Source organism: Salvelinus sp. IW2-2015, linkage group LG15 (genome assembly GCF_002910315.2).
Source record: "Salvelinus sp. IW2-2015 linkage group LG15, ASM291031v2, whole genome shotgun sequence".
Taxonomy (NCBI): Eukaryota; Metazoa; Chordata; class Actinopteri; order Salmoniformes; family Salmonidae; genus Salvelinus; species Salvelinus sp. IW2-2015.
This window is the reverse complement of record NC_036855.1, coordinates 58721960-58743655: the sequence shown is the minus strand read 5'-3', so window position 1 is coordinate 58743655 and position 21696 is coordinate 58721960. Positions and strand designations below refer to the sequence as shown.

General features: G+C 44.3%; 2 protein-coding genes across 5 annotated transcripts in view; one reads left to right on the top strand and one right to left on the bottom strand.

Annotated features, from left to right (window-relative positions):
• LOC111973707 (semaphorin-7A-like) overlaps nt 1–2176 on the top strand; it is a 19513-nt gene extending 17337 nt beyond the window's left edge. The window contains exons 12-14 of the mRNA XM_070447385.1: nt 7–13; nt 798–874; nt 1005–2176. Of these exons, the coding sequence (XP_070303486.1) occupies nt 7–13; nt 798–874; nt 1005–1363 (443 nt within the window). The 3' untranslated portion in view covers nt 1364–2176. The remainder of the gene's footprint in view (nt 1–6; nt 14–797; nt 875–1004) is intronic.
• A 1092-nt stretch (nt 2177–3268) lies between these two features.
• The window catches only part of LOC111974612 (AT-rich interactive domain-containing protein 3B), an 87937-nt gene continuing 69509 nt past the window's right edge, over nt 3269–21696 (bottom strand). The window contains exons 5-10 of one of the 4 annotated variants that reach the window (XM_024002483.3): nt 12098–12281; nt 10101–10354; nt 8247–8516; nt 7545–7586; nt 7253–7345; nt 3269–7154 (exon numbers count right to left, since the gene is read on the bottom strand). In XM_024002483.3, coding sequence (XP_023858251.1) covers nt 6970–7154; nt 7253–7345; nt 7545–7586; nt 8247–8516; nt 10101–10354; nt 12098–12281 — 1028 coding nt within the window. In that variant the 3' untranslated portion in view covers nt 3269–6969. Of the gene's footprint in view, nt 7155–7252; nt 7346–7544; nt 7587–7607; nt 7977–8246; nt 8517–10100; nt 10355–12097; nt 12282–21696 lie in introns of those variants that run through there. The other 3 variants (XM_024002484.3, XM_024002485.3, XM_024002486.3) reach the window with 3 other exon arrangements.

Sequence of the window (21696 nt, the reverse complement as noted above, 5' to 3'; positions counted from 1 at the left end):
CCACAGCTACAAAGTGAGACCAAGCACAGCCTGCTTTCAGCTTATAGCATCTGCTGTATAGATATTTAATGGTGATTTGAAAATAGATTTCTCATTAATGGTTACCGACATATTGCTTTCCTCTCTGTGGTTTCCTGTGAGCCTTATAGTTAGTTTTGAACACTTGGTGGTTGTCAAAAATGCAAATATAGAGTGGTGCGTTAGTTTGGTSATTATGCTAGACCTTATTTTCCATCAGTTCAGCTCAACATGGCCAGAGACAGTTTTTCCAGAATGATGTAAACACACATGGCCCTTGTTCAAACAAATGTGGTGTCAGATGAGGCCAYGAAAACAAACAAAATATAGTTCAAACAAATGTGGTGTCAGATGAGGCCATGAAAACAAACACAATATACTTMMTTTGATTAAACGTAACATACAAGTCTGTCTGCAGTGTGTGTCAGTGGAAAATGTTAGTTCTCAATTGCTCACTCTGATCCCCACCTGCTGTTAAACGTATACTACACTTCCTCCTCTACACTCCCCCCACACATGCACACATGCTACACACACACACACACACACGRTACTACACACWAACACACTACCTGTCGTGTAGTCAAACGCTCTCTGCACCGTGKTTTCAGTTCAGCTCTGCAGTTTTAAATAACTATCACTCTGCCTACCACAAGGTAGACACCCTACTATACCATAGACCGGAATGAGGAACCTCTGAGAGAAAAGAGACATTCACTATTTTTTGGTTGAGTTGCTTGTTGAGACTCCTTAACTCATATGTGCTTGTCTTTTTACAGTAAGACAATTCAGGATGTGGAGAACGGGAACCATCAGGTATGCAGCAACAWATCCAGAGGAGTTACTGCAAGTAAAGGTGTGTAGTGTGTTACAGCCATCCTAGTATAAATACAAAACCACGTATTATGACCATTTACTATAATAAAGGATGGACACCATCCACAATGGTTAGCTATGGAAGTCTAAAAGCAATGTTTTGCTCTTAGTTTACTTTCCAAGGTCATCAGTTGGCGCTGCAGATGGAATCAGAATTCCTCAATCTTCAAAGTACTTCCTCAATTGCCCAACCTTGTCCAGCCACGCTGAGTACAGCTGGAGGCACCATGGCAACACCACAGCAACACCGTGTATCTCCACAGGGTCAGAGCACCAGTGTCTCCTGCTAATAGAGAGCATGGGCCCTGAGCAGCAGGGGACATACAGCTGTGTGTCTGAGGAGAGGGGCTACCACAGGACCCTGGTGCAATACCAGTTACAGCTAGACAGTGGGGCCACAGGCCTGGCCTCTCCCCGCTTCGGTTGTCTGGGTCTGGTAYTAACACTGGTCCTGACTTTGCTCTGCTAGAATCAGCTCTGTGGGTTCTCACCCCAGCCCTATGACCGAGCGGACTTGACTTGCACATGTCTGCACTTGCACTTTGGTCTTCCTTACACCCACGCTACCTCAAGAATAGTTCATGACAGTCAACAGTCAAGTGACCGAGCCATTTCCTTTGTTACTTTCACAATCAACTGGTCAAAAAACAGAACGCTGTAGAAGTTGAAGGAACTGCACTTGTGTTGAGTTAAGGATTTATCTGGAGGAATTGGCCTTTATGTATTTTATAATCATGCTCTGTTTTCCAATATGGAACTTTGCAGATGTTTGAAATATTTTATGTGACAATCTGAATGTATAGTATATTGCAAAAACACTTACGTTTTTAGAAATTTTAGAAATATATAAATTTTTTCTTAACTTTTAAGTTTCATGCTAACAGTTTGATAGTTGTAAATATATACAGTACCAGTTAAAAGTTTGGACATTGCAGGGTTTTTATTTATTTTTACTATTTTCTACATTGTAGAATTATGAGCTATGATATTTGTGCGTCTGTATCTTTCTCACTCATCATTATTCACAATTCATTCAGAACTATCCGTAATCCACATTAATGTAGAAGTGTTTGAAATATATTCTATTTTTATGTACAATAAAAGTGTCTCCAATATCCAAAGTGCTGGAGTACAGGGCCAAAACAACAAATGTGTCACTGTCCCAATACTTTTGRAGCTCACTGTATGTGAAATCAAAGGGACTTATGACATGTGTGTGAAATGTTCTTGCGGTTGATACCCCAGGCTTGCATCACAGTAAAGTCTGTGTTAAATGAGAAAAGCCCAAGCTGTAATGATATCTTAAGGGAAAGATTGTTTTATTTGTTGATAACATTGCGTGACAAATGATATGATTCTATTTTTGCATATTTTTGATAATGGAAGTTAAGGGGGCTACTTTTTCACAGCACTGTATCTGTGCAATCCACACTGCTGACTTAATGCTTACATTTCTGGTGTAACAAACCTTTCCATCTGAGTAAGTGAACATGAGTCAGACCATTGAGGAGTGAAAGATGAGTGTTCGGGTGGTGTGGCGAGCTACCAGGAGTCAGAGCATCTGGGGGTGGGGGGCATTTGCCTGCTGAATCATTTCCCAAACCTACATTGGCCCCAATTCCAACCAGAGTTAAGCGTGCATTAATAGAACATTTTTATTAAAAGTACCCGTATTTGAAGGGATGGCTTAAGAATGTACAGAAAACCCATGTTGGCCAGCAAGTGGGATRGTTTCAGCAGTTGAATTACATTTATTCCATGCAGACAAGAGAACCACGCCTACAAAGCTAACTATGCACCTTAATGTAAGTCTGAATACCAACTACTGAGAAGTGTGTAGGAAAGGCGTAATTCCCTAAGTCGGAATCGGGCCCATTGTAAAGAAATTACAGAAAATGTTTGAGGGTTATCCACCGACACTAAAATCTTATGACACCTCTCATTGCGAGAGCCCCTTCCGAGCAGGCTTAATCCATGCTTGAGTAACAGGCAGTTTAGGCCAGTGTAGCAAAACAGGTCTCAGCTGTCACATGGTCTTTATGGGACATTATATGAAGTGGGGGAAGCGGTTAGTAATCAGGGAACTTGTGTTTTTAACCTGACAAAATGTTATCAACTACCTTCCTGCACTTAGGATAACATTTCTTGCTCTAATCTCTACGGTGCAGCTGCTGAAACACRGCTCCAAGTCCTGTATCATTCATGTGCCAATGAAAATGTATATTTAAAAAGGTCCACACTGGGATATGAGAGTAGGCCTAGTTCAATTTCACCAGCGTATTTCTCCGTCTTTTTTGTTGTTTTTCCAGTTGGCCCCATGCGAAAGGAAGGACGAAGGAAATTCAAGCCACACTTCACAAAAACCACACACACATAAGATATAAAGTAAAACTTTATCATGACATACAAGTTTAAAGCCCTGAGAACCATATCTTTATATTACTAATATGAACAAAACTGAATGTGTCAATCACTTTGGAAAAGTGCTCCTCTTTTAAATACAATCAGCACAAACCAGTTTTACAAGCATTCACATCCCAATTTTGTTTTAATAAAAAGAGAAAACTATATCAGTAATGTTATTATGGACATGATAACCGTACAAAAATATGCACAAACCCCACAGATGTATATACGGAGCATTATACAAGCCAAAAACAACAGAATTGATAAATGAGGTATTCAATAACCACTTACGTATTACACAGATCAGGTTAGATTTAAACAATTAATAATCTAATAAAATCCAAACCATCCAGGGACAAGGTTCTGCAGACTTTCAACTTCACAGTTTCCTGAGTGATGTGACCTTGCCTGTAACTGATGACAAAAATCWAAAAGCGACAAAAACCGAACCAGTCTAAAATAGCATTTAGCAAGTCACTAGAGACAGCTTTAGGGTTGTCCAAGATTTGCATTTGGATGTGTCCCTCAGTATACATGCCAATTGCATAACTTCAATACCAAATGCAACAATGACAGCAGCCCAATGCCCTGAGGTAAGAGGTCTTCAAGAGCTCACACAGACACACAATTGTAACCCACATAAGCCTGAGCTGTAAACTGAATTCCCAGTGAATGTGGTTCTAACCTGTCGCCCACCCTTGTCATGGTGTGGTCTTAGAGGACAGCACCACCTGCATTCTCCTACATAGCATTACATGGTTGTTGCATATTCAGAACTTGCTCTCACACATGCTCCCTCATGCAAAGGCTGTAAGGCTACACTGTCAGACAGTCATTGACTAGACTGATTGGATAGAAAACAGCGAGAGAAACTAAAAAGGGTTTTAGTGACACCACCTAAGTGATCAAGCTAATTCGGTCCATCAGAAGAAGAAAAATCAACACAAATAAATAGCATACCTTGGTTTTGAAACCAATAACTTGAACGATGAATGCCTTAATGTCTGACTGAATTCATAAAGATAATGGAAATAGTTTACTCTTCAAAGGATTAAGCTTGAAGATAAAACAGTCATTCCTAGCAGAGAGTCCTGAAAGGTTTAATGGTCTCTCACAGCTGATTAAGGCAGCAACTACATCTTTCACCTTTATTAAATGTGGACATAATATTTCATCGAGGGATTGCAGGTGTCTCTTCAGTCATTGTATATATGTTGTGGTGGTCCTGTAATCCTGACCTGTGGCCAACAAATAACAGCTAAAACACAGCTTACTAGGGAAGCAGGTAGCCTAGTGGTTAGAGCGTTATGCCAGTAACCGAAAGGTTGCTAGATCGAATCCCCGAGCTGACAAGGTACAAATCTGTCGTTCTGCCCCTGAACAAGGCAGTTATCCACTGTTCCTAGGCCGTCATTGTAAATAAGAATTTGTTCTTAACCGACTAGTTAAATTAAAAAAAGAAAACAACAAGGCTGCCCACCTCARAGATAAGGAGTCAAGTCTCTAAAAGGTTCAGAAACAGTTAAACGCCTCACATTCAACACAGATAATGCTAGAAATTCATTTMATCCAAATCATGTTCTATTAAAAATGCAGAGAAATTACCTGAACAGTTTGAGAATGGAAATACTGTAACAGTGGATGTGTCGGAGGAATTTGSACTTTGAATTGAGACAGAGAAACCAGTTGGCGAAACAGCTACCCTTTCTCCGTCTTATTCAATGTAGAGGTTAGGTSAAAGGGCTTTGTGCAGCATAACTCACTGAGGTATATCCCTGGTATATGTCAGGTGATGCGTGCCATGCCAGGCAGAACCATACCAGTCCCAAGATTCAATCACAGCTAAGCAAAGGTCTGATTAAGATAAGGAAAGCAACATAACTAGAGCTGACAACTTTAACAGCAGGGACTATAGAAGATGGGCTATTATGAAACCCATTCTGTACCCCATTGTATCCTACCTAGTRGTTCAGCTAGCCTATTCAGCTAACCCACAGCAGCTAGCCCACAACAGCCTGGGCAGGGAACAGGGCTAGTCTTTGGTATTCTGCTGTGCACCGACCAGAGGCTACCACACACACCAGAGGATTACGGTGTAAAAAACTGGCCACCTGATTGTACACATGCAGAGCAATACTCTTAAATAGATTTAGTCTCATAAAACGCAGTATGAAGTAAGCCAGAGAAAACCGGAGGAGAGCAAACCCATCCCAGTTCAGCTTGGTATAATAATGTGTCCCCAAGAAAAYCCAGYAGTCAAGTCTMYRYRTRTRKWSYMSMRYWYYSSRGGRGTCCACTCCTGTGGACCGTTGCTCGTCGCAGGGACTCAACCCACCAGGTCAAGTCACGCTGGCTTTGCAGCAATGAGGTATGTAGTGTACGTCTCCTTCTAGAGAGTCTGAGGTATTCTTTTGAAGACAGTCTGTTAGACTTGCGCATTCTTTCAGTGGGATCCTTTTTTAAATGACAAAGCGAGTCCATAATAAGAGACTTCACGATGCTTCCTGAGAAAGGCCCCTCTCCCAAACGGAGAGGCGAATATGAGGTTTGAAAAGGTATGTGGTTAAAACACTTCTGGTCTGCCAGTGTTCGAGGAAAACCATTGATGGGTGATATGTCTCTCCTCTCTGTTGAATTGAAATAGGGACACACACTGATCCCAGAGCAGGGACCAGAACACCTTCACTACCTTTCTGATGATTAGATAGATAGATAGATAGATGCGGGGTGGTGAGTTTGGGGCTTGCTAGTTCTAAACAGATCGGCGGATCAGTCGGTTATTATAACATCACATTGTGCGTGATAAAACGTCCAAAGCTAATTCTGATCCTCAAAGCCCTTTAGACACAAGGCCCATCTGTATCTTCAGTTAGATTGAAGATTAAGTACATMATTCCAAATAGGCTGAATGAGTGGGTGACTTCCCTGGTATTGATTGTGGGAGTGACTACTGTATACGAGGTATTACATGGCGATCTGTAGGATCAATAATGTAGTGCACTCAGAAGTAAAAAGGCTACGGACCGTCGTCATGGCAACTCGAGCGTTGTGATAGAGTTACTGTATAAATGCGTAGGAGGTGTGCTGAGGTGAGTGAGGTTCCGTTGTGAAATTCCCCAAAATTCCCCTGATTTCAACAAGATCAAAAAGGATACAAAAATAAAGTTAATTCAGGTGAAGTAYACTACAGCTCCTRAGGTAAAGATACCACTGCAGGTTACTTGTTTTTAGATATGTATAAAGATAACTAAAAAAATTATAAAAAAATAAAAWTAAAATACAAATGGCAACAAACAAAATCATAAAATAAAACTCTTCAAGTTCAGTTGTGAACACCTGTCAGTGGGTTTTGGCTGAGCGCTTTGATTGTGTTTAGCATGCATTTGGTATAAGAGTCTCTCTGTGCTGGGTGTCTGAAATGCATGTGTGTTTGTGTACATGTGTGTCGAGTGTGTAAAATGCATAGGTGTGTGTGTGGGTGCATGTTTTCTTGAGATGTAATTGGGTGTGTGAATTGTGTATTCATAAATGGGTAGCCAAGGTTGACAGGAGCGATGAGGTATTTGTTGTGCAACAGTTTTTTTCTTATCGATTTATCAATGTACTGTATTCATGCTAGGYCTCGGTGGTGAGGAAAAGCCTGGAGAGTGGGTGGTAGGGTGGCCTGAGCTAAGGTGAGCCACTGGCGGAGGGCTCGGCCGAGCAAGGCCCCTTGGAAGARGAGGAGGAGCTTGGACTGTGGCTATGAGCAGAGGTGGCGAACCCAAACCCAGCGCTGGATCCAGCAGGGGGCACTGTGGCCGCAGTGGACACGCTAGTCCCTGTTGCGCCTGACTTCTGTGCAAACAGGGTTCCTACAGGACAGAAGGACAAACAGAACATTACAGCAAGATGAACAACACAGCCAAATCCGTTTATTTCTGAGTGTATGTACGCTCACGCACGCACACACCTGAATAGTGTGTGCCGTTGACCTCCACAGACACACTGATGCTAGCAGATCCATTGGTGGAGATGCTCAGAGCCATGTCCTGCTGCTTCTCATCTAGAAAGAAAGAGAAATAGGAAGTGTAAACCACTGTGGGCAGAAAGCAAATCCAGAACCTCTGACCAATTCAAAAAAATATATATATATCTCCAAAGGAAAGGACGCAGAAACATGGGAACTAGAATTGAACTCTATTCATTGTCTACACAGGTACTGTACAATAACATGCAGTAAGTGAGAATCGGGTGTCACGCACATTTCCTTGTGGGTGTCTTGCAGCATACATCTGCATAACCCACTGAGGAGAGAAACACAATCATGTCACAGTAACTCCAGGAAAACATTCTGCACTTCCCCTCTCAAAGCTTTTATTGTGTAGTAGTCATGTGTTGATTGTTGTACTCGCAAACACACATACAGGCTGCACCTCTACTGTGTGTGTGTGAAAGAGAGAGTGAGAGAGATTGAGAGAGAGAGAGAGGGGAATAACCAGCATGTGATAACATTAAGGCACCAAATAAAGCATGTGTTATGACGTACATCCAAACAGCCAGAGGCTGAGCTGAAGAGGCGCAGGTCAGTGAGTCAGCTAGCAGAGTGGCCTGGCAGCCTTCATCTCTGTTGTGCAGTGACCGCTGCGTTGCCTTTATAATGGCTTCTAAATGTCATCCTGTATCTCACGGGGGAGCTGAGGAATGGGAGTTGGAGAACTGTGAGGGTATCTGGTGTAGGCCGTGTGTTTTTTCATGGTGCTCAGAGAGAGTCAGGCATCGAGGGAACTTCAGCGTGCATCACTAGTGTACTTAAATGTATGTTTCATTGACAAATAATTACTAGTGCATATCAGGCATTACTCCAGTCTCGAATACGTATAGAATGTACTGTATGTGTCAGATACAAAGTGACTATGATATGTAACTGTATAGAGTGCCCAGGGGGAGTCAGTCTGGGCACGTACCTCTAGCGGTGGCACTGTTTCCCAGGCGCAGGTTCATGGGGACCTGGGAGGCCATGACAAGCAGGTTGTGTTGGAAGGCCTGCTGCATYAGACGCTGCTGCTCCTCTGCCAGGCGTGCCATCTTCCTCTCAGGGCCCTCGCCAGTCTCCAGCTTCTCCCTCAGCTGCTCCAGAGTGGCAGCTCGCGCCAGCCCTGACATCTGCTGCTGCCCCAGCGCCAGGGACATKGAGGAACCACGAGCCGCTGCTATCATGGAGGGGGTGATCTCTTCTAGAGGCAGGGTAGGAGAGGTAGGATATGTTACTTCCATGGAAACAAAAATGAGATTCATTTCAGTATCGTAGAATATGAAGATTATTTAAAAATAAAATGACAATTTAACATAGTAAAATGAGGCCAAAGAAAGGGAGGGAGATCTGTTGAAACAATAACTACCTATTTTAGAGAAGAAAAAAGACACAGCAATTATGTGGGCCATTATACAGTATTTTCTGTAACTGAGCCACATTCCAATAACATCAAAGGCAAGATCAGATAAGAAAAACAGGTAATGGTAGTGATCAAGCCAGATCCTATTGATGTGGACAGACAGCTGTAATCCAGGCTGGCCGTAAAGTGTCCTGCTGTCTGTGGGAAACATGTTATTAATCAGTAGTAAATGGTTAAGRGACAGTGAACAGCCCAGGGTCAAACCCTCAGTCACACTCAGACGCTTTGATCACAAAGGGAGTGCATCGATCATCACACAATCTACAGTACAATACACACTGGCAAACAGTGGAGRCTGCTGAGGGGAGGACGGCTCATAATAAATGGTTGGAATTAATGGAATGGCATCAAACACATGGAAACCATATGTTTTGTACCCTTTTTCTCCCCAATTTCATGATATCCAATTGGTAGTTACAGTCTTGTCCCATCGCTGCAACTCTCGTACGGACTCAGGAGAGGCGAAGGTCAAGAGCCATGCGTCCTCCGAAACATGACCCTGCCAAGCATCACTGCTTCTTGACACTGCTCGCTTAACCCAGAAGCCAGGCGCACCAATGTGTCGGAGGAAACACCGTACAGTAGGCGCCCGGCCCTCCACAAGGAGTCGCTAGAGCGTGATGGGACAAGGACATCCCGGCCAGCCAAACCCTCCCCTAACACGGACGACGCTACGCCAATAGCGCGCCGCCTCATGGGTCTCCCGGTCACAGCCGGCTGTGACACAGCCTGGGATCAAACCCAGGTCTGTAGTGACGCCTCAAGCACTGCAATGCAGTACCTTAGATCGCTGCGCCACACGGTTGGCAGAAACCTTGTGTTTGATACCATTCCGCTTATTCCGCTCCAGCCATTCCCAAGAGCCTGTCTTCCCCAAGTAAGGTGTCACCAACCTCSTGTGCTGCAGAGATTCCATAACACAAGGCCTGCCAATGAAAGTAACGTGTGTAAAGTACAAAATACTTCTGTAAAGGGCTATTAATAAATCAGAGCATTMTTCTTGTAATACTACTCTCTGTAGGCTGTGGTGTCTAATCCTTTCCAGACAATTCAAGAATATTCTCCTGTAGTTCCTAACCATTGCGACAGAGGGCGCCACGGCACTATGGATATTTCTTGAGGGTTGTGCTCTGATCAGTCTGATGCGCTCCAAAACTCGGAGCTAAACTCTCACTTCTATCTTATTTGAACCCAATAGACAGCATGGGCTTTGTTTTCCTTTTGCCAAGATGCCTACTCTGTGTTTAGGCTATATCTTAATTGCAGTATTTATTTGTATTAATACATTTATAATAATTTATTTTCTAATCTTAACCCTTAATTTCCAGTCGTTTATTGAGAAGTTGTTGATCCTTTAATACTCACCTTTTTTGAGAGAGTGGACGGGTGAGGCCAGCAGGCCGTTGAGGCTCCCAGCGGCCCCCGCCCCCAGTGCAGACAGGTGCATCTTGGGAGGGGAGAGGATGTGAGGGGCTGTGCTGGAGGAGAAGCGGAAGAGGCTGCTGCTGTAGCTGGGACGACGGCCCTCCCGGCGGTTACTGTCGATGGCCGCCTGAAGCTCGCCTGGCGAACTTAGACCTTTCCTCTCACACTCAAAGGGATACAGGTACTTCATGTACCTGAATGAGACAAACATTAAGATGGAAGATAAGATATGCCATTCGGCAGACCAAAGCGACTTAGTCATGCGTGCATACATGGTCTTCAGATCAGAGTACACACACTATATTTGCAAAAGTATGTGGACACCCTTTCAAATTAGTGGATTCGGCTATTTCAGCCACACTCGTTGCTGACAGGTGTATAAAATTGAGCACACTGCCATGCAATCTCCATAGATAAACATTGGCAGTAGAATGGCCTTACTGAAGAGCTCAGTGACTTTCAACGTGGCACCGTCATAGGATGCCAAATTTCCAACAAGTCAGTTTGTCTAATTTCTCCCCTGGTAGAGTTGCCCAGGTCAACTGAAAGTGCTGTTATTGTGAAGTGGAAACGTCTAGGAGCAACAACGGCTCAGCCGTGAAGTGGTAGGCCACACAAGCTCACAGAAAGAGTGCGTGGCGCTTAAAATCGGCTGTTCCAAAATGCCTYTGGAAGCAACGTCAGCACAAGAATGTTGGGAGCTTCATTAAACCGGTTTCCATAGCCGAGCAGCCGCACACAAGCCTAAGATCACCATGAGCAATGCCAAGCGTTGGCTGGAGTGGTGTAAAGCTCGCCGCCAATGGACTCTGGAGCACGCTTCACCATCTGGCAGTCTGAAATCTTAATGCTACAGCATACAATGACATTCTAGACGATTTTGTGCTTCCAACATTGTGGCAACAGTTTGGGGAAGGCCCTTTCCTGTTTCAGCATGACAATGCCCCCGTGCACAAAACAGAAATGGTTTGTCGAGATCGGTGTGGAAGAACTTGACTGGCCTGCACAGAGCCCTGACCTCAACCCTATCAAACACCTATGGTATGAATTCGAACGCCAACTGCAAGCCAGGCCTAATCGCCCAACATCAGTGCCCGACCTCACTAATGCTCTTGTGGCTGAATGGAATCAAGTCCCCGTAGAAATGTTCCAACGTCTACTGGAAAGCCTTCCCAGAAGAGTGGAGACAGCAAAGGGGGGGGACCAACTCCATGTTAATGCTTGTGACTTTGGAATGAGATGTTGGACGAGCAGGTGTCCACATACTTTTGTTCATGTAGTGTTGATGCAGTGGCAGAGAGGTCAAATAGCTACCTAACAGAGACCATGGTATGTAACAGCCTGAGTGTGCAGTAGCATTAGCAGCATAGGTATTTTTCCACCTCATAAAAATGTATAAAAGCGAAGCGCATAATGGAGAGAGAACACCGAGGATCAATACGGAGTGAAGAGCACTATCCATTAGATAAGACCAGTGGACCGTTGCTGCTGGAGAGAACAGGCAGGCTGAGTAGGCTAGCATTAAAAATACATAAAGGTTCATTAAGGCTCTCTGGTATACAGGCAGCAGTGTAGWRAGCTAAAGCCCTACACAGRGGCTTMCAGAACGCAGAGCGCTCGCCCCTCAGTGAAAGCMCACCTCAATTGYTGTGAACTCTGACCCAAATCACATCACAAAATCTACTGGATCAATGGGCTCCTCACACGTGTGATGTAATGGCTGGAGGATGGAATGCAGCGAGAGAGAAGGTGAGTAGTTAAAAGAGAGGGATGTACACACACACACACACACACACACACACACACACACACACACACCTAGGGTTAGGATGAATGGACACATGCAGACAGACAGCCGTCATAGAAAGAGAGAGACACAGATACACACCATAGGGACACATGACTAAGCAGAATGGGGTAGAGAGAGAGAGACTTACTGTGTGCGGAGGGTGAAGGCAGCAGAGGTGATCGAGGTGGGCAGGCTGAGGCCCTTGGTGATCTCTCTCCAGATCTTCTTGTTGATGACCTCCACCAGGCCGCCCTTCTCTGTCACCAGCTTGTAAAGCATGTACAGGTCCAGAACCTGCTTGGCCATGATGGGGATGCGGTTCACTGGAGTCCCTGAAGGTAGAACCACACGCATCAATAGGGATCCAAATATCCTGTTAAAGTGACATTGCTGAAGGAGCTGGAATGGTGTGGATGAGGAGGTTTGTTGCACATTTTAACAACTTTTAAAAAAAAGTTAACATTGTTTTGTTTTTTACTCAATATTTTCCTAGCACTGTAATATGCTTTGAAAAGTTAATTGAAACAGAAATGGCACGCGATCTTCTATTATTGAAAGTACATTTTCACCCCACATTGTTTGCTGAAACAAATACCCAGATGATATCGTTACTGCTCTCGGTGACAGAGGCCCATAACTCAGAGAGCCGGTTGGATTAGACTGGGAAACGTAAACACAAAGGAATAAAAATGACAAAGAGAACATATTAGCCAAGTTAAGGCAATGACAGCTGGACCTGGAAAGAGGGATTTGCAAACAACAAAGTGAACCTGCTCCAGACTTTTGATACAGATGCATTAATCTGGTTAACAGCTTATCTGCAGTAAAGCGTGTAGAAAGTGTGTGTGTCGGGGGGGGGGGGGGGGCATGGATAGCCTGGTATAATGAAGCTTATTTCGGGGATTGTGCAGAGTAAATCCACACCCCTCGGCTATTAGCTGTTGTGCTAGTGCTGCCCGGGCCCTGGTGCAGAGTGGCTGCTGAGTAGAGAGGACGGCCAGGCTGAAGCCAAGCCAGCTTTGTGGCACAGTGGTTAATAGCAGCCAATCCTCCCATCCTCCCAGCCTCCGCAGCTCTAACCTGGAATAAGACCCATTAATGTCTTTTTCAAATAGCAATATGATCAGGCCAGGAGATTAGCCCTGGTCCTGATTCAGTCTCATGTTCTTATTTTCAATGACGGCCTAGGAACGGTGGGTTAACTGCCTTGTTCAGGGGCAGAACGACAGATTTTTTACCTTGTCAGCTCTGGGATTCAATCTTGCAACCTTACAGTTAACTAGTCCAACGCTCTAACCACCTGCCTCTCATTACACTCCACGAGGAGCCTGCCTGTTACGCGAATGCAGTAAGCCAAGATAAGTTGCTAGCTAGCATTAAACTTATCTTATAAAAAACAATCATAATCACTATTTAACTACACAAGGTTCATGATATTATTAGTTTATCGAGCGTGTCCTGCGTTGCATATAATCGATGCAGTGCGGATTCGCGGAAAAAAGACTGTCGTTGCTCCAACGTGTACCTACCATAAACATCAATGCCTTTCTTAAAATCAATACACAGAAGTATATATTTTTAAACCTGCATATTTAGCTAAAAGAAATCCAGGTTAGCAGGCAATATTAACCAGGTGAAATTGTGTCACTTCTCTYGCGTTCATTGCACGCAGAGTCAGGGTATATGCAACAGTTTGGGCCGCCTGGCTCATTGCGAACTAATTTGCCAGAATTTTACGTAATTATGACATAACATTGAAGGTTGTGCAATGTAACAGGAATATTTACACTGATGGAAGCCACCCGTTAGATAAAATAAGGAACAGTTCCGTATTTCACTGAAAGAATAAATGTTTTGTTTTTCGAGATGATAGTTTCCGGATTCGACCATATTAATGACCTAAGACTCGTATTTCTGTGTGTTATTATGTTATAATTAAGTCTATGATTTGATAGAGCAGTCTGACTGAGCGATGGTGGGCACCAGCAGGCTCGTAAGCATTCATTTAAACAGCACTTTCGTGCGTTTTGCCAGCAGCTCTGCTGTTTATGAATTCAAGCCTATCAACTCCCGAGATTAGGCTGGTGTAACCGATGTGAAATGGCTAGCTAGTTAGCGGGGTGCGCGCTAATAGCGTTTCAAACATCACTTGCTCTGAGACTTGGAGTAGTTGTTCCCCTTGCTCTGAATGGGTAACGCTGCTTCGAGGGTGGCTGTGTCGATGTGTTCCTGTTCGAGCACAGGCAGCGGTGAGGAGAGGATGGAAGCTATACTGTTACACTGGCAATACAAAGTGCCTATAAGAACATCCAATAGTCAAAGGTATATGAAATACAAATGGTACAAAGCGACATAGTCCTATAATTCCTAGAATAACTACAACTAAAACTTCTTACCTGGGATATTGAAGACTCATGTTAAAAGGAACCACCAGCTTTCATATGTTCTCATGTTCTGAGGAACTTAAACGTTAGCTTTCCTTCCATGGCACATATTTCACTTTTATTTCTTTTCTTCAAAACATTATTTATACCAAATTGAACATGTTTCATTATTTATTTGAGGCTAAATTGATTTTATTGATGTATTAAATTAAGTTAAAATAAGTGTTCATTCAGTATTGTTGTAATTGTCATTATTACAWTTTTTTTATTTTTTATTAATAAAATCGKCCGATTAAATCGGTATCGGCGTTTTTGGTCCTCCAATAATCGGTATCGGCGTTGAAAAATCATAATCGGTCGACCTCTAATCCCCAATGATCCATCGCATCTCCCAAAAACGTTTTCAACATACATCTGTAAAATGATAGTATAGAAACTAAAGCTTAATTTGTCTTCCTCTCAGGCTTCCATATCTTCTCCCTGGATCTCCTCCTCAATGTCCACCTCTTGAACATCAGACTCTGAGGCCTCATCTTCACTGTCACTTTCCAACCTTGTTGAGGATAGCTCGTTGTCAGGCTCAAAAAGCCTCAAATTGGYCCGGATTGCCACCAATTTTTCAACCCTTGTATTGGTCTGCCCGTTGCGTGCTTTTGTGTGTGTGTTCCCAAACAAGGACCAGTTGCGCTCTGAGGTGGCTGATGTTGGTGGGATTTGGCGGATGATGGAGGCAACAGGGGAAAGAGCCTCAGATCCACAAAGTCCATTCCACCAGGTGGCTGATGAGATATGTTGGCACGACTGCCATATTGCATCTCCATCCCAAAGCCCTTGCTTGGAACTGTACTTTGCCAGACTGCCAAGAACCTTGCCCTCATCCAGGCCAAGGTGGCGAGACACGGTAATCATGACACCATAGGCCTTGTTGATCTCTGCACCAGACAGGATGCTCTTGCCAGCATACTTGGGGTTCAACACACGTTTTGATGCATTTCAGAACTGCAGTTTTCTCTGCTTGGAGTAACAGTGAAGTGGGCAGGGCAGTACGGATTTCTTCTCTTACATCTGCAAGCAGAGTCTAAACATCAGACAGGATGGCATTGTCTCCCTCAATCCGTGCAATGGCTACTGCTATAAGTTTCAGGAGTTTCAGCCTGCTTACCACTCTCTCCCAAAATACATCATGCAGGAAGATCCTCTTGATGGGGCTGTCCATATGAGCAGACTGATATGGCCATTTCTTGGAGACTGTCAAACGTGATGACAACACCACCCCAATGAGTGGCAGCTTCAATGTGGTGCTCTTATTCTTCTCACTTTGCTTGGTGAGGTAGATTGTGAAGGGTCATCAAGTTATAGCAGCAAACCTAACCATTTCCTTGGCTCTCTTGTAGAGTGTATCCATTGTTTTCAGTGCCATGATGTCCTTGAGGAGCAGATGCAATGCATGAGCAGCACAGCCAATGGGTGTGATGTGAGGGTAGGAGCCCTCCACTTTACACCAAGCAGCCTTTACACCAAGCAGCATTGTCTGTCACCAGTGCAAATACCTTCTGTGGTCCAAGGTCACTGATGACTGCCTTCAGCTCATCTGCAATGTAGAGACCGGTGTGTCTGTTGTCCCTTGTGTCTGTGCTCTTGTAGAATACTGGTTGAGGGGTGGAGATGTAGTTAATTATTCCTTGCCCACGAACATTCGACCACCGATCAGGAGATGGTTGCAATACAGTTTGCTTTCTCTATGATTTGCTTGATCTTCACTTGAACTCTGTTGAACTCTGCATCCAGCAAATGAGTAGATAAAGCATGTCTGGTTGGAGGGGTGTATGCTGGGCAAAGAACATTCAGAAATCTCTTCCAATACACATTGCCTGTGAGCATGAAAGATGAACCAGTTGCATACACAGCTGGAGCAAGACAGTCATCAGCATTTCTCTGACTACATTCCTCCATTGAGTCTAAAAAACTTCTGATTCCAGGAGAACCATGAGCTGTTGCTATCGATAAGGTGTCTGATTCATAATTTTCACTCCGAATGGAAGTAGAGGGACTTTTATCAGAGGTTGCGTGTTGTGAGCGCTGAGGGAACTTTTTATGCACTTGGTCAGAGGATTCTGCATCTTTGTTACATTCTTCACATATGATTTTGCACAGTATTCGCAAATGTACACAGCTTTTCCTTCTACATTAGCTGCAGTGAGATGTATCCACACATCAGATAGTGCCTGTGGCATTTTCCTGTAAAGATTAGAAAAGAATGAGTAAAAAACAAAAAAACAATTACATGTACAGATAAATAGTTAAGCAGTTAGATTAAACAACTCCTTTGTAAGATAAATGTTTTAATATGAAACATGTATGGAAACAGGTGAATTAACAYTCCTCARTTAGCAGACTCAAGCAAGCTAAAACCCACATGGTAGCAAAAACTAACTAGCAGAAAATATTTTAACACTTTCCTGTAGGCTACTATTTACTAGTTAACAAAAAATCATGTGTCATATAAAATATATTCACCCCACCCAGTATTGTAATCAAAACGTACCAGAAAACATGTAGTCCTTGGCTCAGACAGTGTAGTTGTGTGGGCTCAATAGCATTTCATTAGTGTGCAAGATCGATGTGATGGAAGAATGCACTGTGCATGCATAGGGTTGCAATTCCATTGAATTGGGGATAGTTTAACCAAAATATGCGACAAGACCTAGAATTGCCGTATGTGTATCCCACAAAAAAGTTCCACTGTTATAAGCTAACTTTTTTGATGAATTTAAGCAAAATTCCCCAAATTCCCAGGCTTAACTTCCCATGGAAAATTTCTAGAAAAATTCCTTGAAATTTACCAGAAAGTTTCTGAATCTTTGCAACCCTACTTATGACTAAAGCCTATATACAGTAGGCCATCAACAAAGCCAGCGGTAACTACAGCTAGCTAAGCTAGGAAATCAAAATCCACTACACCTACAAGACAGTGGGAATAGTCTCAGCTTTTCCCGGAATTCAACATTCTGATCTCTAGAGACAATTAACAGACGACACTTTTGCCAAAATAGCCACTTTCTCATCTATAGTACTGTAGTAGTAGTAGTAGTAGTAGTAGTAGTAGTAGTATTGAGTAGAAATAAATAAAAGAAATCTGAAAGGATAAACAGACATTTCACAAAACTAGGGTACAATATACACATAACATGAATTTTAGATTGTCCATGGCCGCTAGGACATATCAGTTTCCTGTAAGATTGAGGAAGTGCCAACAGCCTAATAATGTGTCTGGAGTCCCGTCTCTCTGAGTGGTGGATGAGATGACATCAGGCAGSATGTTTGATTAGCACAGAGAGCATGGTGTCACTACCACCAGAGAGAGAGATGGAGAGAGGCTGGGTAGAGGGTAGATAGAACAGGAGGCAGTAGCCCAGCCCGGCCCAGCCCGGCCCAGCGCTTCCAGAACATACAGCCTATCAAAAGCAGAAGGAATGTGGTGTAAAAGGCCAGCCTGAGCCCTGGTCAGGCCACAGTTATTTAATGCTGCAACGACATCAATCCTGCATCAAACAATTAGTACAACTGCAGGGGTCAGAGGTTGGCCAGGGGTTATTGATGTCTGAATTAAAGTGCAGGTCAGCAAGAAGCCGTTTTCATACACAGCCAGCCGTATGTCCCCCTGGACAATGAGGCCAGAACAGATAAGCACAAAAGACCTGACCTGCACTGACAACCCAGCATTTAGGCTTTAATTCACATCAATGCCTCTTCCATTCCAGCACACTAATATCAATGTTAGGAATAGGACCATCAGGAAGCGATGTAGAGAAGTGTTTTTTCCCCGCAAGAATCAGTATTTTAATTTAGACAATAGATTTTTTTCCCTCTGAAGCAGATATTCTGCCTGCGTAAACCAAATACAAACGCGACAATAAACCTAGTGCTACAATAAACCTAGCGCTACAATAAACCTAGCGCTACAGAATCAAATGAACACGTTTCAATAGGATCTGCTGAAATGTGAGCAAACTGCAACAATCCATTTATGAAAATGATTAAATGACGTAATTAACCAAAGCCCCTTCAGCTAGACTGGAGGAGATAGAGAAACATTAGTGAGAACTAACAACCCACCAGTCTTTGGTGATAAACATCTGCTCTAGCTCTTTTAGGCCTGTGGGCACAATCACTTTAAACACGTTTTAACCTGGGAAACACAACCACAGAGTCAGTCGATGTAGAAATGAGTAACAGAGCAGCGTAGCCATGATAGCAGGCCACATATTGAACAGCTGAAGCATTAGCTCATGCTAGCGTTAATGTAGGCCACTATTGGCTGCTTTCTCTCAAAGGGCAGCAGGGATTTGTCCACTGCAGCACCGAAACGATTTGTAATTGGCTACAGGCTTCACCTCCCATCATCCTTTGCCCTGGACTGATTTCCCCCCTGGGACAGGGCCATCAGGAGGCGAGTGATTAATGGCTGTGGAGGTCAGAGGTCATGGTGGTGGGAAGTGCTGTGGTGGTGAAGGCTCCCTGAGCCACTCCCTAACTCCTTCCTCCATTCGCAGTACTTCCAGTGTTCAGACAGGGCCAGAGCCCAACAGAGAGAGGCCCATAGGGGCAGGAAGGGCCAGGAGGCAGCCACCTCTCACCCCACTGGGAGGGAGTTACMGTACAGTAATTGAGGCATTATTGTCAGTAGTGGGCACAGCCCAGCTTAGAAGACACTACGCTGGATAGAGAACAAGATCAAAAAAAGAGGGAGACCAGCCTACTGCAGTCTGAACCAGTCAGTTAGTGAGTCACAGTTCCAGGAGAGAAAACAGAACATTTAAAAACACCAGTGAGMCTGGTGTTGAAGCATCCCTTCGTCACATGATAAGTTTAACCCCCTTCCCCCTGCACCATCCACACTGCCCCCTACAGTTCCAAGGATGTGTTCCATCTCCATGTGACAAAAAACAAGGTCATTACATGATGATCCCTGACCCATTTTTTTGTAAAACAGCTGTCGGCATTAAATAATTCTATAATAAATACATGAACTGGCTCTTATGCCAGCAGCGTAAATTAAATGTAGCTGATTTCACATTACTGGCATTCCAGCTGACGGGCTGGGGAGAGGAGACAGGAAATGAATTTTTTACAGAATGTGCTGCCACGAGGTGTGGGGTTTCACTACCATCCACCTTTAGGGAKTGAGGGAGGAGGAAAAGAGGAAGGAAAGAGTGGATGGTGAGAGAGGCGAGAGAGAGACAGAAACAAGGGCAGGCAGGAGCGCATTTATAAGCCCATCATTATCTAAAGGATATATCGCTTTCTGTGGACCCCCCTCCCCCTATATACACACACCCCCCCATGCTCTGAGAGAGGGAAGGAGCAGATGAGGTGGATGGGACAGCCAGCTGGATAAAGACTGGATTACTGCTATAAGGTGTCAGCCAAAACACAAATGGCCTCTGCCTCATGTCAGTGTCCTTTCAAAAGATCCCCCCACACCACTTTGGATCCACCCCACCACCAGCAATATCCCAGATTAGACCAAWCAAGGGCCTGCAGCTCCCCACCACTGTTCTGTTCTGCCTCTCTGTCTCAGACCCACTACAGTCCACAAGCAGCCCTGACTGCTCCTGCTGGATGTTTAGTTTACCCAGGGACCCAGGCCATTTGGTTTACATGTTCATATGTTGAGCCTGGTATTGTCAGGGCCTGCTATGCTGCTGCTGGAGCAGCGTTTGTTTTATTTTTAATGCCGGGCCGAGGGACATAGAAGGTAAAGTCCAACGACGGTATGGAATTCTTTAGCTATCTTTAGTCTGGGGAGAGCCATTCATATGCATCACATGACTGACCAATTCAGATCAAGTGGTACGGAATATGTATGTGGACACAGCAGCCAAGCAGCCCTCCTATCTATAGCGAGAGTTAAGATTACCCCCTATATATGTAGGAGGCCAATAACACCAGGCAGGCGGGGATATAAAAGCACAGCTGGTGCCGGCCAGGCACCGGGGGAGGAGGGGGTAGTGTCTCATGACAAACCATTAAAAAGAAATCCCACAACAAACATTTGAAGAGTAAATTGCAAAGAGACCTTCCATTATGTGTTAAACTCAATACACAACATGTAAATCACTAGATTGAAGCCTGGGAACGAGAGCCCTTTTTATTTATAGGACAAATCCTTTGATACATCAAGTCTCGTCAATGATAAAGGAACAACAGTAACAACTCACGGAGTAGACCGTGATCTGGCTGCAGTCCAAAATGGGGACGGTAATCTCTCATTGGGAACAATTAGCTTAGTAAGAAGATCAGCGATAAGGGGGTGAGAGAAGGAGCAAAAGAGAGAGGGAAAAAGAAAGATTAAAAAAGAGGGAGAGAGAAACATGACTCCCTCCTCTCGGGTCATAAAGATGGGTCACCTGGTGAATTGGGGGAGGGGGATTGAAAGGGTGGAATGTGGATAGCGCAAAAAGTGAGACGGCCACTTCAACTGTAACCCAAATCCCTTTGGTCCCTCGAGGCCGGGATCTGGCTTGGACTACTGGCCGACTGGACTCTAATCAACAGTCCATCAGATAGAGGTGACGAGGCGGAGGGGAGGTCCACCTCACATCTCCCCTGCAGCTAAACATGGCCAGGGAGACGGAAGAGATCGAGCCCAGATCTCAAATCCCTCCATCTCAACCAAAGATCATACCATAGCCTACACTTTTACATTTGTATTCAGTTTCAATAGTCTAATATAACCAAATTGCACTGGCGGGTAAATGTTAATTTCTTTAAGCAAAAATTGGCTTGGTGTCGAAATTTGACATGATGAGCACATTACTAGACGGCTTTTCGATCTCCACTGTGCTTCTACGTTTACTCTCCCCGTCAAAGTATAAAACGGCATCATTCTCGCCTGAGGTAATAGAGAGAGACCGGTCTGAAATCAGCTGCTCCTCAAATAACAGAAGAGCTTTGCTGCCGCAGTGACCACAGAGGTGGCCAACTAGAACAGGGCTGGTTTAGAGGGTAGGTAGGGGACAGAAACCTCTCCCTCCACCGGCAGGAGGACCATTGACAGGGTCTCAGTGGACCTCTGCCCCCCCCCCACTCTTCTCAACACAGATAACTGCTCTAATCAATGGACACCCAGATTGACAGATAAAGCCATCAGCTGGCGAGCCTCATTTGGAGCTCAGCAAGAGGTGATCAATACAGGAGCATCAGCTGCTGTGGACTGGGGATAGCATAGGGTGTGGAGGGGAGGAAACCAGGTACCCCTCACAACTCAATACAAAACCCTCTCTATGGTAACTGCTGATTGGAACATTGAGCTGGAATGGAACAGTCTATATACGTGGACCATAGTAGCGTGGGCTGACAT